The sequence below is a fragment of the Syngnathoides biaculeatus genome, chromosome 10 (genome assembly GCF_019802595.1).
Source record: "Syngnathoides biaculeatus isolate LvHL_M chromosome 10, ASM1980259v1, whole genome shotgun sequence".
Classification (NCBI taxonomy): domain Eukaryota; kingdom Metazoa; phylum Chordata; class Actinopteri; order Syngnathiformes; family Syngnathidae; genus Syngnathoides; species Syngnathoides biaculeatus.
The window spans coordinates 15,583,057-15,597,168 of record NC_084649.1 but is presented as its reverse complement, the minus strand read 5'-3'; the positions used below and the strand labels follow the sequence as shown (position 1 = coordinate 15,597,168).

General features: G+C 38.6%; 1 protein-coding gene across 2 annotated transcripts in view; it reads right to left on the bottom strand.

Annotated features, from left to right (window-relative positions):
• col2a1b (collagen, type II, alpha 1b) overlaps positions 1–14,112 on the bottom strand; it is a 62,361-nt gene that overhangs the window by 26,148 nt on the left and 22,101 nt on the right. For both annotated transcript variants that reach the window (XM_061833221.1, XM_061833220.1), the window contains 12 exons: positions 13,410–13,511; positions 11,503–11,583; positions 9,072–9,116; positions 7,515–7,568; positions 6,843–6,896; positions 5,052–5,105; positions 4,773–4,826; positions 4,632–4,685; positions 3,624–3,668; positions 2,935–2,988; positions 2,805–2,849; positions 2,518–2,571 (listed from right to left, as the gene is read on the bottom strand). In XM_061833221.1, the coding sequence (XP_061689205.1) occupies positions 2,518–2,571; positions 2,805–2,849; positions 2,935–2,988; positions 3,624–3,668; positions 4,632–4,685; positions 4,773–4,826; positions 5,052–5,105; positions 6,843–6,896; positions 7,515–7,568; positions 9,072–9,116; positions 11,503–11,583; positions 13,410–13,511 (696 nt within the window). The remainder of the gene's footprint in view (positions 1–2,517; positions 2,572–2,804; positions 2,850–2,934; positions 2,989–3,623; positions 3,669–4,631; positions 4,686–4,772; positions 4,827–5,051; positions 5,106–6,842; positions 6,897–7,514; positions 7,569–9,071; positions 9,117–11,502; positions 11,584–13,409; positions 13,512–14,112) is intronic.

Sequence of the window (14,112 nt, the reverse complement as noted above, 5' to 3'; positions counted from 1 at the left end):
ATCACACTTTCCCGCCAAACTCCACCCACAAGTAATCCCGAAAACTCAAATGTTGTGAACTTTAGCATAGGCTGTGGTTGTCTAGTAAACTCACTAGTAGCCCAATAGCATCGGTGCCTTCGCCTAGCCATATTTGCGCATTTTTGGAAAGTAAGAAAAGACAAATATTTAGGAAGCCCATTGGGATTATTTTTTTATGAATTTGGTGACAGTAAGTTCAAACTGGCCCTTGACTAACGAGATGAAGTTCAGTGGATAGAAAAAACAAAGATGACTTTGCCTTTGCGTCAATTGTTCAAAGTGACCCTAAAATATACTAATATTCAACATTCGTCCATTTTCTTAGCTGCTTATCCTCATGAGGGTCGCAGGGGTGCTGGAGCCTATCCCAGCTATCGTCGGGCAGGAGGCGGGGTACACCCTGAACTGGTTGCCAGCCAATCGCAGGGCACATGGAGACAAACAGCAGTCAGACTCACAATCACACCTAGGGGCAATTTAGAGTGTCCAATTAATGTTGCGTGTTTTTGGGATGTGGGAGGAAACCGGAGTGCCCGGAGAAAACCCACACAGGCACGTGGACAACATGCAAACTCCACACAGGCGGGGCCAGGATCAAACCTTGGACCTCAGGACTGGGAGGCCAACACTAACCATGTGCGGCACTGTGCCCCCATGATCAGCAAGCCTGCTAAATTTCATGAAGGTAAATGAATTTGCTTTGGGGGGTGGATTTTCCCCCAAATTGTGGGGGGCTGCTAATGGGACAACCATTGAAAATGACGGGGCTTTTGGAGGACGGAATATCCTTCAAAACGACGATTTATTCTACAAATGTCAGTCGGCAAGCTGGCAGGTGCTTGCTAGTTGCCATTATACAAAATATGAAAAAAAGATGCATTACATTAAGACCTCTGAGCAGCAGTTTCAAGAATAAAGGGTCACGTTTAAGGATAATTCAGGCCTTCATTTTGGAAATTGTAATTAAGGACGTCCTGAGGATCGGCGAGTATTCTTTATTAGAATTTTAACAGATTGTAAAATCGAGCTACGCAAAAGATGGCAGACATCAAACTGGCTCCACGACTGCCAGATTTTCCAAAGAGATCTTCCATTTGTGAATTCCCAAAAGAACGAAAAGGAGGCAGAGAATCAATAACGAGGCCACGGAAGCAGATCGGGCTCGCCGAGACTGTCTGCACATTCCGGATGAATAAATCAGATTTGGGGAAGGGGGGTGGGGTGAGGGGTTGGGGGGGGGGGGGGGAATGAGACCCTCAGTCCAAGTTTCCACACAGGCGGCTGCTTTTAAAGCACTTTTCAATGCAGCGCAGCTTTGTCTCATTTCAAAAGTTGACCACTTGGTTCTAACGTAATCTCTCGCCGATCGGAACGCTCTGACTCGGTATAAAGAGACACCAATTGTTACAATTTGTCTCTATATTAACCTGCAAATGCATACAAAAATAGAACAACTTCAAATGAAAAGAATACGCTCCTTTGAGTATTTGATGCAAACAGATTGCGGGTTACGTGTTGAAAATGCAGTAAGAGAATGTTCCCTTCTCCATTAACTATTGTAGACCATTTTGAGGTTTCCCAACATGAAATCTACTTGTGGCTCATTTCCATCCAATAAATGTCCCTTGGGTGCCACTATTTTTACAGGCCCCAACTTAATAATATCTAAAAGGAAAAAAATGTAATTTACAGTATTTGTAATAATTTTATTTAATGTGGTTTAATATGATTCAGTTGGATTTCATTTATTTGTTTGATTTAGATTAATTTAGTTTATTGCAATTAATACAATTTTGTAACATTGCATTTATTTTTTATTCTACATTTGATTTGCTCTCACATGATTTGATTGTGTAGTGGTATAACATCTTATTTTATTGGCTTTAATTATATTTAATATATTTGCCTTAATATTGTTTGATTTTATTTGAAGAAATTTCAGTTTAATTTAATTTGAAGAACTTTATTCTATTTAATAAATTGTATTTTAAGAGAACATTTGAATGATTTTATTGTATGTAATACATTTTATTTAATAAAAAATATTTAATAGACTTTAATTCAATTTAATTGGATTTAATTGAGCTTAATTTCGATATTTTAATTTTATCTGATTTAATTAGATCAAAATCAACCATTTGGTTTTATTGTTCAACTTAATACATTTGATACAATCCTATTACATTTAATAATTAATTTTCTATATGAACTATTTGTTGAAACATTTTAATTTAATTCAACTTATTTGTATTAGTTTATTTCATTCAATGCTGTTGTAAATTATTTGATCTGATTTGATGACTTAAATCCATTTTATTTAACTGTAATGAATTTGATACTTTATTTAAATTTTTTTTTTACTGTGATATTTGTCATTTAATGCTATTCATTAGTGTATCAACATGATGTTCAAAATTTTAGTAGCTGGCTAAAATGTTCCTGTGGCAATTGGCCCTTCAACAAACAGGAAATTGTTCACCTAACACTGAGACTGACCTTTGAACCAGGAGAACCAGGGAAGCCGGGAGCTCCAGAAGGACCGACTGGGCCCTACCAAGGAACAACAACAACAACAACAAAAAAAAAACAAGTTAGCAGATTTCCATGCAAAAAATATTCACCTTAATTCTGAACATGTTACTTTGATGCTTTCCTATGAAAATCAGGCATCACATTGAGGAAATGTTTTGCTATTACACTGTTGATTCCCGTGTAAAGTTTCCAACTTTAAAAACTAAGACTAAGGATGAACAATGTTTTTTTTTTTAACATTGGCTACCTACCGGGGGACCAGCAGGACCGGGCAAACCATCATTACCACGGGCACCCTAGAATAACCAAAATAAACCACAAAGTCAGCACGTTTGATGAGATATTGTTGTCTGAATGAAGCTTAATTATTTAGGCACTCACAGCAACGCCGCTGGGCCCAGGACGACCCCTCTCCCCGGGCAGACCTCGAGGTCCCTGTGGCGGTCATAATGGTGTCAGTAACACTGGACGCATTCAGATTTGATATATTGCACAGTTGTGCCTTGACGTACGAGTTTAAATTTGCTCCGTGATCACGCTCATATCTGAAAACACTTGAATCTCAAATAGTTTTTCCCACTGACCCTAGTGAGGATAAGCGGTAGAGAAAACGGATGGATGATGTCACGCTTTAACTCAATGAGCCTTCTGATGTGCTCTCCTTGGCCACCAGAGGGCAGGATAATAAATATGTACAATGGAGGATAAAGAATATATCCCTGTGAGTATTGTTGGATGCTGTGAATGCAGGTTTTCTACTGCTTGTGTTCAAATATAAATTGCATTCGGCTTCATAATGACCTCAACACTGATGATATATTTTTTCTTTGGCCTGTCTATGGTATTTTCAACTATGTGTTAGCATTAGCCTAGCGAATTTTCGTAAGAGAGCTTCTGTGCTCGGTTAAATACAAGTTGGTAACGGGCTCTGGTTTATGCTTCGTTGGAAAATAAAGTTCACCTGGACGTGTCAAAAAAGGGGCTCGAAGAAAGCATTTGCGCTCTTGAAAGAATTGCCAAATTCATCTGAGGGATAGCTTGGATATCGGAAAAGGGAATAACATACATACCATTGGTCCGGGAGCGCCGCTCTCTCCAGGAGCACCAGACTCGCCCTGCACACGGGAAGTGATCATCATCATCATCACTTTTTCATAATTTGAATTTTATAGTTATAAAGTGAAACGAATCCCCCAGCGCCCCCCCCCAATAATATTTTTTAGATAATGTATGACATTCTTCGAGATGAAATCAAAGATTTTTTTATGGAACATTGTAATATTACAAAAATAAAACCAATCATCTAATCAATGAAAGTTTTGTATTGACAAGAAAAGTAGCATCTTCTAAAATAAAAGTTTTTTCAAAATACATCTTCATGTTTGAATTTTTTTTCAGAAAAAAACATACTTTTGAAAAGAAAAAAAAACGTTATAATAGAATGAAATTTTTTAAAAAATCAAATACTCTGGAAATTGAAAAAATCATTTTGCAGGAAAGTCGCATTTTATTCTCCCCCCACAAAAAACATATTTATAAAATCTGCATATTTCTTTCTGAAAATAAGTCATCATTTCACCAAAATAATTTTACCTTTCCAATTTTTTGATAAAGTAATTAATATTTGATTATTCTTTCTCTCTCTCTCTCTCTTTTTTTTTTTTTTTTTTAGAAAAAAATAACACTTTTTGAGATGACTTTTCTAACAAAAACAAAATCAGAATAAAAACCTTAATAATTCAATATAAAGTTTGGATTTTAGATTTATATTTTTTTTGATAAAAAGTACTTTTTTTCAGAGAAGAACTCGTAATGCTATTTTATTTACAATTTACTTCCAGAAAAAAAGTCAGACGAACAAGAAAAATAATGTATTTCTTTAAAAGGATGTATGTCTTCCGTTTTTTTTTTTTTTTTGCAAGAAAATCTTGATAAAAATAACTTTATTCTGAGAAAGAACATTGACTTTCTTAAGGCATTATTTAGGACGTGTGTCCCACCCCCACCAGATCGGTTTTAATACTCCTTCATAAAATATTGTGGGGTCATCAAGATTCGCCAAGTGTAAGAGATCCTACCTTTGACCCAAGAGCACCGGTCTCTCCCTTAGCACCATCAACACCGGAGTATCCCTAGATCAACAGACAGAAGAAAACATCATTAATGAACAATTAAAAAAAATGTCAGAAAAGATGAAGAAGAAGACCAAGCGCACTCACTCGATGCCCCTTGATGCCGGGCAGGCCGGGCGTTCCGGGGAATCCGCGAGCTCCCTGAAAAGCAGACAACGTGAAATTATTCACCAACATATTTACTCTGGGCCTGAATACAAAGCTGTTATTTGCTCCTCTGAAATTGGCAGTAGGAGGATACGCAGGTTTATTTTATTTTTTTTTTTTTACTTTCTGCCATTGTCTGGAAGTGACCAACACTCCACACCGTAGCTATTTTAGCAATCAATAAATAGTCATTTTTAGGTATTGTAAAGTGACACTCACCTGCGGTCCAGAAGGTCCACGCTCGCCTGATTTTCCAGGTTTGCCACTCTCACCCTAAATCATAGAAAAAAAAAATGTAAAACAGAAGAAATTAGAAATACTACACATTTTGTGAGCCTTTGTACAGTCCTGCTTCTTATAATTAGTGGAATTATTGGGCAAGTCCAGTAGTACGCCTAGACCAGTGATTCCCAAACAGTGTGCCGGGGTACATTAGTGTGCCGTGAGCGCTCTTCAGGTGTGCCGTGGGAAGTTATCAATTTTATGTAATTGCTAAAAAAAACATTTATTCCAATAAATAATGCATCTTTATTCATCTATTTATGCCAGTGAGGCACAATGACAGACAACAAAAAAAAAAAATCCTCTTCTATTAGATGGCAGGAAGTACATACATTAATTAATCGATCCATTTTTTGTGACATTTACTTTTGTTGGTGTGCCGTGGGATTTTTCAATTGTAAAATATGTGCCTTGGCTCTATAAAAGTTGGATATCACTCTCCTTGAGCGTATACAGTTATATCAAATGTTTGCTGCCATCCAGTGGCTGAATAGAACATTACACCCATATGTTGACGCATCAGTCATGAACAGGAACCGAAATTGTATATAGAGTGTGGAAAATGCCCAATTGAAAAAATTACCGAGTCAAAACTGGTAAAAAAAATATATATTAATGAATAAATAATAATAATAATAATAATTCAGTTAAGCCGAAAGAAAAAGAAGATAAAAATAAATGAATTAAAATAATTGAAATCTAAAATCAAATTACAAAAATAAAAATACATTTCAGAACTAAAAAACCACTTTTACAGATTTTTATATATTTTAGGCAATTTGAAGGTTTTTTTCCAAACAATGTACATTTGGAGGTTCAATGAGTTTTCTGACTGTGACAAAATTTTCAAAAGTTCTAAATACATAAAATAACAACTGAACAGAAATTAAAATGATGAAAAGTAAAATTTAAAAAATAGAGAATCAAAACAAAACTAATGAAATAAAAAGTGATTCTTGTATTCCTCAACATATTATGAAAATATTCATATTACCATACAAATATTATCTAATTAATTTCCCAAATCAAATATATGTAAAAAGGAATTTTGAAAATACACAAGATATTAAAAACATGTAAAATAATTTTAAAATAATTACAAAAATATTAAAATAAAAAGTGCTGCTTTTATTTCTCATAACATTTTAGGGAAGTCTGATATTCATGTATAATAAAAATATATGAATAATTAAAGACAACTTTACATGACCAAAAACTTAAAAAGTATGACATTAAATCAAATATTGAAAAAAAAATTAATCAAAACATTATTTGACTCCTGATAATCTTGCAGGACATTTTAATAATCAAGAATAATAACCATAAAGAAAAACATATAAACAGAAAACAACTCAACATTTCCCATAATATTCTAGGTCATTTTAAAACTTTTATAGAGTAAAAGTAACCAATTGCAGGGACTTCATGCTGAAACTAAGAACATTTGTCGGACCATTGTGCGTTTGGACTGGTGGAACTAGGGTCTAAATTAAGTTCAAAGCAATTAGTTGGACTCAGAATAAAAGACTTTACTTTCGGGTGCAGGGGTTTGCAACTCGGAGCCTGATTGAACCATTTTCATTCCTGGAACTACAAAAACCAAGAGCTCAAAGTTCCTGGAACGCTGAGTGGAAATGTGACTAAAGTAAGTATCAGCATATCGCTCCGGATCTGAATTAAAGCGAGCCAAAATGTTTGAACTTTCATGAGTAACTTTTGCACACTCACGTCATCTCCAGGTTTTCCAGAGGGTCCAGGGGGGCCGCGGGGTCCCAAGGCACCCTGTAAATGACGAGGAAACGAACACAGGTATACCATCATCATTGCGTCTTTGGTACACAAGCGCACGGTCCGCAAGAGTCGCCTCAGCGCGCCCACCGAGCTTTTCCCGGTTGGCGATCGTTTTAATCGCACATAATGATGCGCTGTCAAGGGGGAAACGCAAGATAATCCCGAACTCCGCAGGAGAGGAATTAGCACAGCCCCCAGGTTCAGTCTACCTGCTGAGGGACGGGGACTGGGCAGGGTTCTGTGATTTCTGGAAGCTTCATTAGGGGTGAATAAAAGAAAGGAGGAAGCAGGAAGTGGGCTCAAACGACAGGGAGCCTTTTGTCTACATGAATAAATCCATAAAAGAGAAACAGATGTTATTACAATCTGCACGTGGACACTTGTGCACACCATCAGGAGCTCAGCTTTGACTCATAAGTGGAGCAAAATGTTCTAATTTGTTCTTAGAAAATGCCGTAGTCGGGTGGGGATGGGGGTGAGGGACAGCAAATAAGTGGACGAATAGAATGAAGGAACATTTGATGTTCATAGCGATGAAATATATCGTGAGATGATGTACTGTACTGATAGATTTGGCAAAATATGTGCAGATAGGGGAAGGACACTCACAGATTGTCCGGGTTCTCCAGCCTCTCCGGGGCTGCCTTGGAATCCTTGAGGGCCCTAAACAAGGGAAGGAGGGCAAGACGTTCAAAATGTTCTTGTCCTCATGAAATCAATTACAGAATCAAAATTAAACGTACTACATAATCTTATAAAAATTAGAAGATCCCAATGCTTTGACTTATTTCAATCAAATCACAATTAAAGAAACAATCAATAAATGCCACAAGTAAAAATGCAAATGCATGGAAATGAAAAAGAATTAAAGAGCTAAAATTCACTCATTCGAACTTGGTTGGTAATAATTTGGTAAAATAAATCAAAAGGAAGCAATGAGTACAAATGAAAATTAAGAAGATAAAGATTACTCATCTAATGTGTTCTCTAACTATAATAAAAAAATAAATACAAGTAAAAGTAAAGAAACAATATAAAAAAAATAATAAAATGTAGTTCATCACTCCATCATTCTTGAATTAAAAGAAATTAATACATAAAAACAAAACATGATAAATACATATTAAAATAATACAAGTAAAATGGAATGTACTAAAAATAATGTGTGATAAAGTCAAATGAAAAAAAAGCAGCTAAATAGTACTGATCGCTATGAATGTGTTCTTTAGTATTGTAAAAAAAATGTAAAAAGTAAAAATAGAAATAAAAGTAAATGTGTAATAGACGCTAGAGTACTGTGCTAATATATTCGCTAATAAAGTCATGATACTAATAATACAACAAAAAAAATACAACAAGAAGGACAAGAATATATTATTTATCCTCAAAGCATCTTATTGAGTCACTTACAGAAGTCCAAGAAGCACAACACTTCTCAGTTTGTTTGCATGTGTGTGTTATACTGCCTCTCAGTGGCCAAGTTGGGCACACCAGAAGGAGCAACACAATGAAATGGACTGCGGCATTAAATGTCGATGAACACACAAATTAATTTGTACCCGTACAATATGATATTATTATATTATATTGCATCTCAAGCCACGACTGTATAAGGTATTTGGTTGATATTTTACATAAGCAGGTTCAGTGAATCAATCTTCAAAATTTGGAAGATGTGGTTTGAACAGTACTGAGGTCCGTCCTCGTTTCAAATCCAAAAGAATTTGGTGAATTGCACGACGAATAATGAAATACTGTTGTTGAAATCCACTAATAATGCAAAATGTCATCTACACACGATGTTTTTCCCTCCCCCTGGAAGCGCGTAGTGTATATTAGCAAGTAGAGACCCGTCGGCGGACATCGCATGTTTAGTTTCCTTTCCTTCTACGGGCTAGGAGGAAGCTGCGAGGCCTACAGATGAGGAGGAGCAGGTGAAGAAGACAAGGGCGGGGGCGCGAGACATAAATTGTCAGGTGTTTTGGGGGGGGAAGTGAAAACACCCGGGGGAGCTTGCAGCTGGCAGTATTCCTCACATATGCTGCTTTCTAAATATGTAGTCTGTCCAGGTTATGTTCTTGCTGTGAATTATTGTTTGTGTGAGACCGAGAGAGACAGAGAGAGAGGGAGAGGGACAGGAAGTGGACCGCAAAGTGGACTACTTACAGGAGATCCAGTGGGGCCAGGTGGTCCTCGGGGACCCATTGGGCCCTAGAAAGACAGGAACAACACAATCAGTAATTAGCATCTCCCAGCAAAACAATACACCAGCTCAGATCCAAAATGCCTTTAATAAACTAATTGAGGTATTTCTTCAACAGTACTAAATTTGTGGTGGTGGTTCTGTTCTATCAATGTGTTTACATTTAATATTATGCACACTCACACATGATAAAATAATGCCACAATTGAGCACTTTTGTCTTTTTCTTTTTCGTGGCATGCTTTGTCAATATAATGAAAGAGAAAATTTTGAGTTTTCAAAAACAACAACTTTGTGTCATATTTATTCAAACTATCCCAATCACCTGACAGGACTACATTCATAAAAGGATGTGTGGAAAAATTCGGCCCTTTCTGGCCCCATCTTGTACCGTGAACTACATTTTTAAGGAAAATCAACCAGTCATTTGTCATGTACTCAAAGGCGCACGCAACACCTTGTGCCGACCTGTCACCTTGGGCTTCAGGAGCTTTGCTGATAAAAATGCCAATCCGTTGTTTGCCAACAATCAGTCAATAGATGAGCAAAGAGAAGAAGCACAAACAGTCCTCGGGCAGCTTAGAGAACTCAGAAGCAACGCAAAAAGGACAACATTTCTACAAGATAGGTTTATCACCGCTTCATGATTTTTAATTATTTGTAAATTCTAAAAAATAAAACTTCAGCCCATTTAGTGTTATAATAAAACTAAGAAAGAATGAATGAGTCATGCTAGCAACGGTGGTGTGTGCGACTGTGCTAATGCTAGGTGTTTTCTGTGACTACAGTATTTCTCGACTGAACACTTACATAATCGCACGCCATTTTGGGAGGCAATGTTTGAGAATCGTAATATTTTTAGCGCACATCTTTTTTTTTTTTTTTTTTACACAAGTTTTCGTGCTTCTACTTACTGAGCAGCACGTTTACCATCTCCGAGAGCGAGAGTACAACCCAATATTTGGCGCTCACGAAAGGCTATAAATCACCTTGTCATTTTGGGCCTCAAGCTATACCACCTCCACATATAAAAAAAACAGCATTTGAAATTCAACAGTGTCACGCACCCTGGTCGTGTACTTCCACGGTTGACAGTTCAGCGGCATGTTTGAACTCTGCGTGACTTTTAGGCGGCAACACGGAAGGCAAAAACAAGACCAACGTGGGTCTAATTGTTCCCCTCAGCAGCAGGTGAGATTCCTGCGACTCATTTCTTTTCGACTCAACCTCAATTTCACCCCCCCCTCCCAAACCCCCACGCCTGAACACTTAACAACAGAAAATCACATTCTGTGAAGGTGATGAGGCAAACACTCACTTTGGGGGAAAAATGTGGGGAATTCAGCGTTAACAAGTTCTTTAAATGGCTGCGATTGCGGGAAATGTATGCCTGCCTCACAATTCTGAGGTTCTGGGATTGAATCTCAGCTCCAGCATTTTTGCATGTCGTCACCGTCCTTGTGTGGGTTTTCAATTCTGACTTTGTTTCCACATTTGAAAACTGAAGACAACGATGAGGGAGCAACGATTCTAAATTGTCCATAGCTGTGATCCAAAGAGTGAATGATTATTAGTCTACCAGTGCCTTGGATTTGTGTCAACCAGTCCAGGGTGTACCCACTTTTCTCGGCAAATGTCAGCTAGGAAAAACCACGGCCCTGCTTCCTTTGCCCAAAGTTAACTGGGGCATTCAGTCCATGTCTTACCCCCTCTCCCCCCCTGCAAAAAGTCAACTGGGATTGGCAACAGTTTACTTGTGGCTGTTACAGTATACAGGAAAGGCACTATAGGAATCGATGGAAGTTCTTCAAATATTTTGAGTTAAACATATTCCCCCAATAAACGTGCCTTTCGGGATCTTGGCTTAAAATAATCACTCCCACCCCAAAAAATAAATCAAATAAATGTGGCACAGTGGTCCTCAGATGTGAATGAAAGTCACCTTTGAGTGGGATCGGGAAGCCTTGACCGCTGGAGCGCAAGGATTATCAATGGAGCTCTGTAACGTCCTAAATTCTGGATATGCTGTATGAATGCATTTAAGAGGGTCTCAGTAGCAGTGTTGTTCCACAGTGGGGTAGGAGGCGGGGTCCGGCGTGTATGTTTTTTGATTAAATGTTACTCTTCCAGACTTGACTGGCAGCCAAAATAAAGCCTCTTTATTCCGTCTTCCAAAAACCTTTCCGGGCGGAATAAGCTTCTTTAGTTGAAAACCTTCCTCTTTCCTCTCTCTCCTTGATCATTTTAAATCCCCGTCACGATGACGATGTATCCGTCTCGTGGAGCTCTTCTGGTCCCGCAGATTAGTACCCCGATTTCTTTGTGCTCTCTTTTAAATTCGCTTGCGAAAGGGAAGAAGGTGAAGAAAAAGAAGAGGGGGAAGTGGATGGCTCACCATGGGCCCTTGCATCACACCCATCTGAGCGCCGCCGCCGGCCTTCTCGTCGAAGCCGCCTGCCATCTGAGCAGCAAAATTCTGAAAAACAAAGGACAAGATGCTGGGTTTAGGTTCCAGACCCACTTAAGAGAGGTCAAAATCTGCGATATAGAAAACATATTTGAACACACCAGAAAAATGATAGAAAAAGGCAGTAGTTATTGTAGTGCTTGCGTCTACCGATGTGCCTTTAAGAGGCAGTGGGGGTCTGGTGGGGTGGCGTGTGAGCTGTGGCTGACAGCAGCACACATGTCTTCATTGTGTTTATGCTTTTTAGTCTTTTCCCACCGTTCAATAAATGGTAAAAAAAATAATAAAAAGCATATCGGTAACTGTGGCTGTCCTTTTCCACATGCGAGGGCATCACGGATTTCAGCTTTAGACAAATAGATAAGTTTTACTCAAAAGTTTGTTATGTAACAGCATTGTAGTACATGAACCGCGATAGAGCTGGGAACATTGTACATACACCTGCACAAGCTAAAATTTATTTTCACATCCTTGATGTTAGCACTCCGGCTTTGTCCACGAGATGGCACTACTTTTTGCCATTCAAAGCATGCAGCAGGATTTCACATGAAGTTAAATAATGTCTTCTTTCTTCTTCCTTTCCTTTCGGCTTATCCCGTTAGGGGTCGCCACAGCGTGTCATCTTTTTCCATCTAAGCCTACCTAGTGCATCTTCCTGTCCTCATGTCCTCCCTCGCAACATCCATCAAGCTTTTCTTTGGTCTTCCTCTCGCTCTTTTGCCTGGCAGCTCCATCCTCAGCACCCTTCTAAGAATATACTCACTCTCTCGCCTCTGAACATGTCCAAACCATCAAAGTCGGCTCTCTCTTGTCTCCAAAACATCCAACTTTGGCTGTCCCTCAACTGAGCTTGTTTGTAATCCTATCCAACCTGTTCACACCGAGCGAGAACCTCAGCATCTTCATTTCTGCTCCCTCCAGTTCTGCTTCCTGTTGTTTCTTCAGAGCAACCCTCTGTGTCGGTTTAATATCATTGCTGTTGGCTAACAGCCTTGGTTTACAACACAGTTCCGTTCCTATGGCAGCGATGTAACCCAATTTTGTCGACGGTCCATCACTGATACAAAAAACTTTGTTGTATGTTTTTGGTTCAAAATAGGACCGGATTGCCCCCTAGCCCTGGTGAATAGCTGGAGGTTAACTTTACAGAAAATGTTTCTATGTAAAACCCTTCTCGGTCATAAAAACAAAACAATTCAATGAAAAACAGTAAAATGAGCATTGTTCTTGTAACACCCCTATCGTAACCTCAAAATCTCATACGTTCGAGTCACGGAAAAAGGAGGACCGTCTGTATTATCTTTGCAAATGCAGATTCATTATTAGTTAGTGCAAGTGGTGTCTATCTTCACTGTATACTTTATGGCTTACTAGGCTTACTGGGGTCTGAGTCCAGGGTTTCACAGAGAGCCATAAAATTGGGTGGTCGCGTCTATGATAACACGAAAAAGCCTCGAGGAGCCGTCCTCGGAATTTAATCCTAATTCATCCCTTTTGGTCCGAAGCCGTCCTTTTGGGTGAATCCAATTGTTGAGTGAAGAAGTGCTGTAAAATCTTCAAATCTGTTCCGGTTTCGGAGATTTTTTTTCAACGGTGTGTGGTCAAGGGCCGTCGGGGTAGCCAATGGGGACCGCAGCGACCCCGCCCCCGGCTCCATCTCCTCTTCACAAAGTCTCTCCTGTCCCCCCCACCCCCAAATAAGCAACATCCCCGCCCTTTTGGAACTTCCCCGACTGCCTTCAACATCCTTCTTTTCTCCTCCAAATAATGACAAAAATGATCTATTAATCTTTTTTTTTTCTGTCTACCGTCCCTGAGCATCGTGGGATACTTACTCCACCGAGCCCAGGGGGTCCATTAGGTCCCGGTGGTCCAGGGGGGCCGGGGTTTCCGGGGGTGCCAGGCTCGCCATCTCTGCCACGTGGACCGGGTGTTCCCTGCAATCAATATGAATGTAATTTACTATATTATACATAAAAAAAACTGACATTGATCACATAATTAAAGGTATGAGAAGTTGGTTTATTCCTATTTATTGATTGTTTGGTGGAAAAAGAATCACATTGTAATATTTTTAGTCGACTTATTGCCTTGCAAAGTGATCTGAATGACTTTTGTACCAGATCTGGTTAAGTTGTATAAAATATTGTGGCTCACGAGTACATAAGCATTGGTACCTTTTAGTTATACATTGTTGTTCCAGTTTGTACTATACATTAATAAATTGATATCACTATGTTTTTCAAACGTTCCCATTTCACCCCCCAAAAGTTAAGATTTTAGTATGTACCTGTTACGCCATTACAAACGCATATTTAGCAGACGCCTGCACTTGTTTTTAAATTAACAGAATGTTAATGTTGAGACCGACAGCATCCAACTACACAAATTATATGATTAAGATTAGTGTCAGTATTTGGTCTACAGCTATCCACCGTGTCAGCCTTTGTTGAAGAAGGGTTAGAAATTTAGAAAATTCTGGTTTTAACATCACTGAAAATGTCAAAGGGTTTCTTAAAGGGCTAGTAACCCATCGTT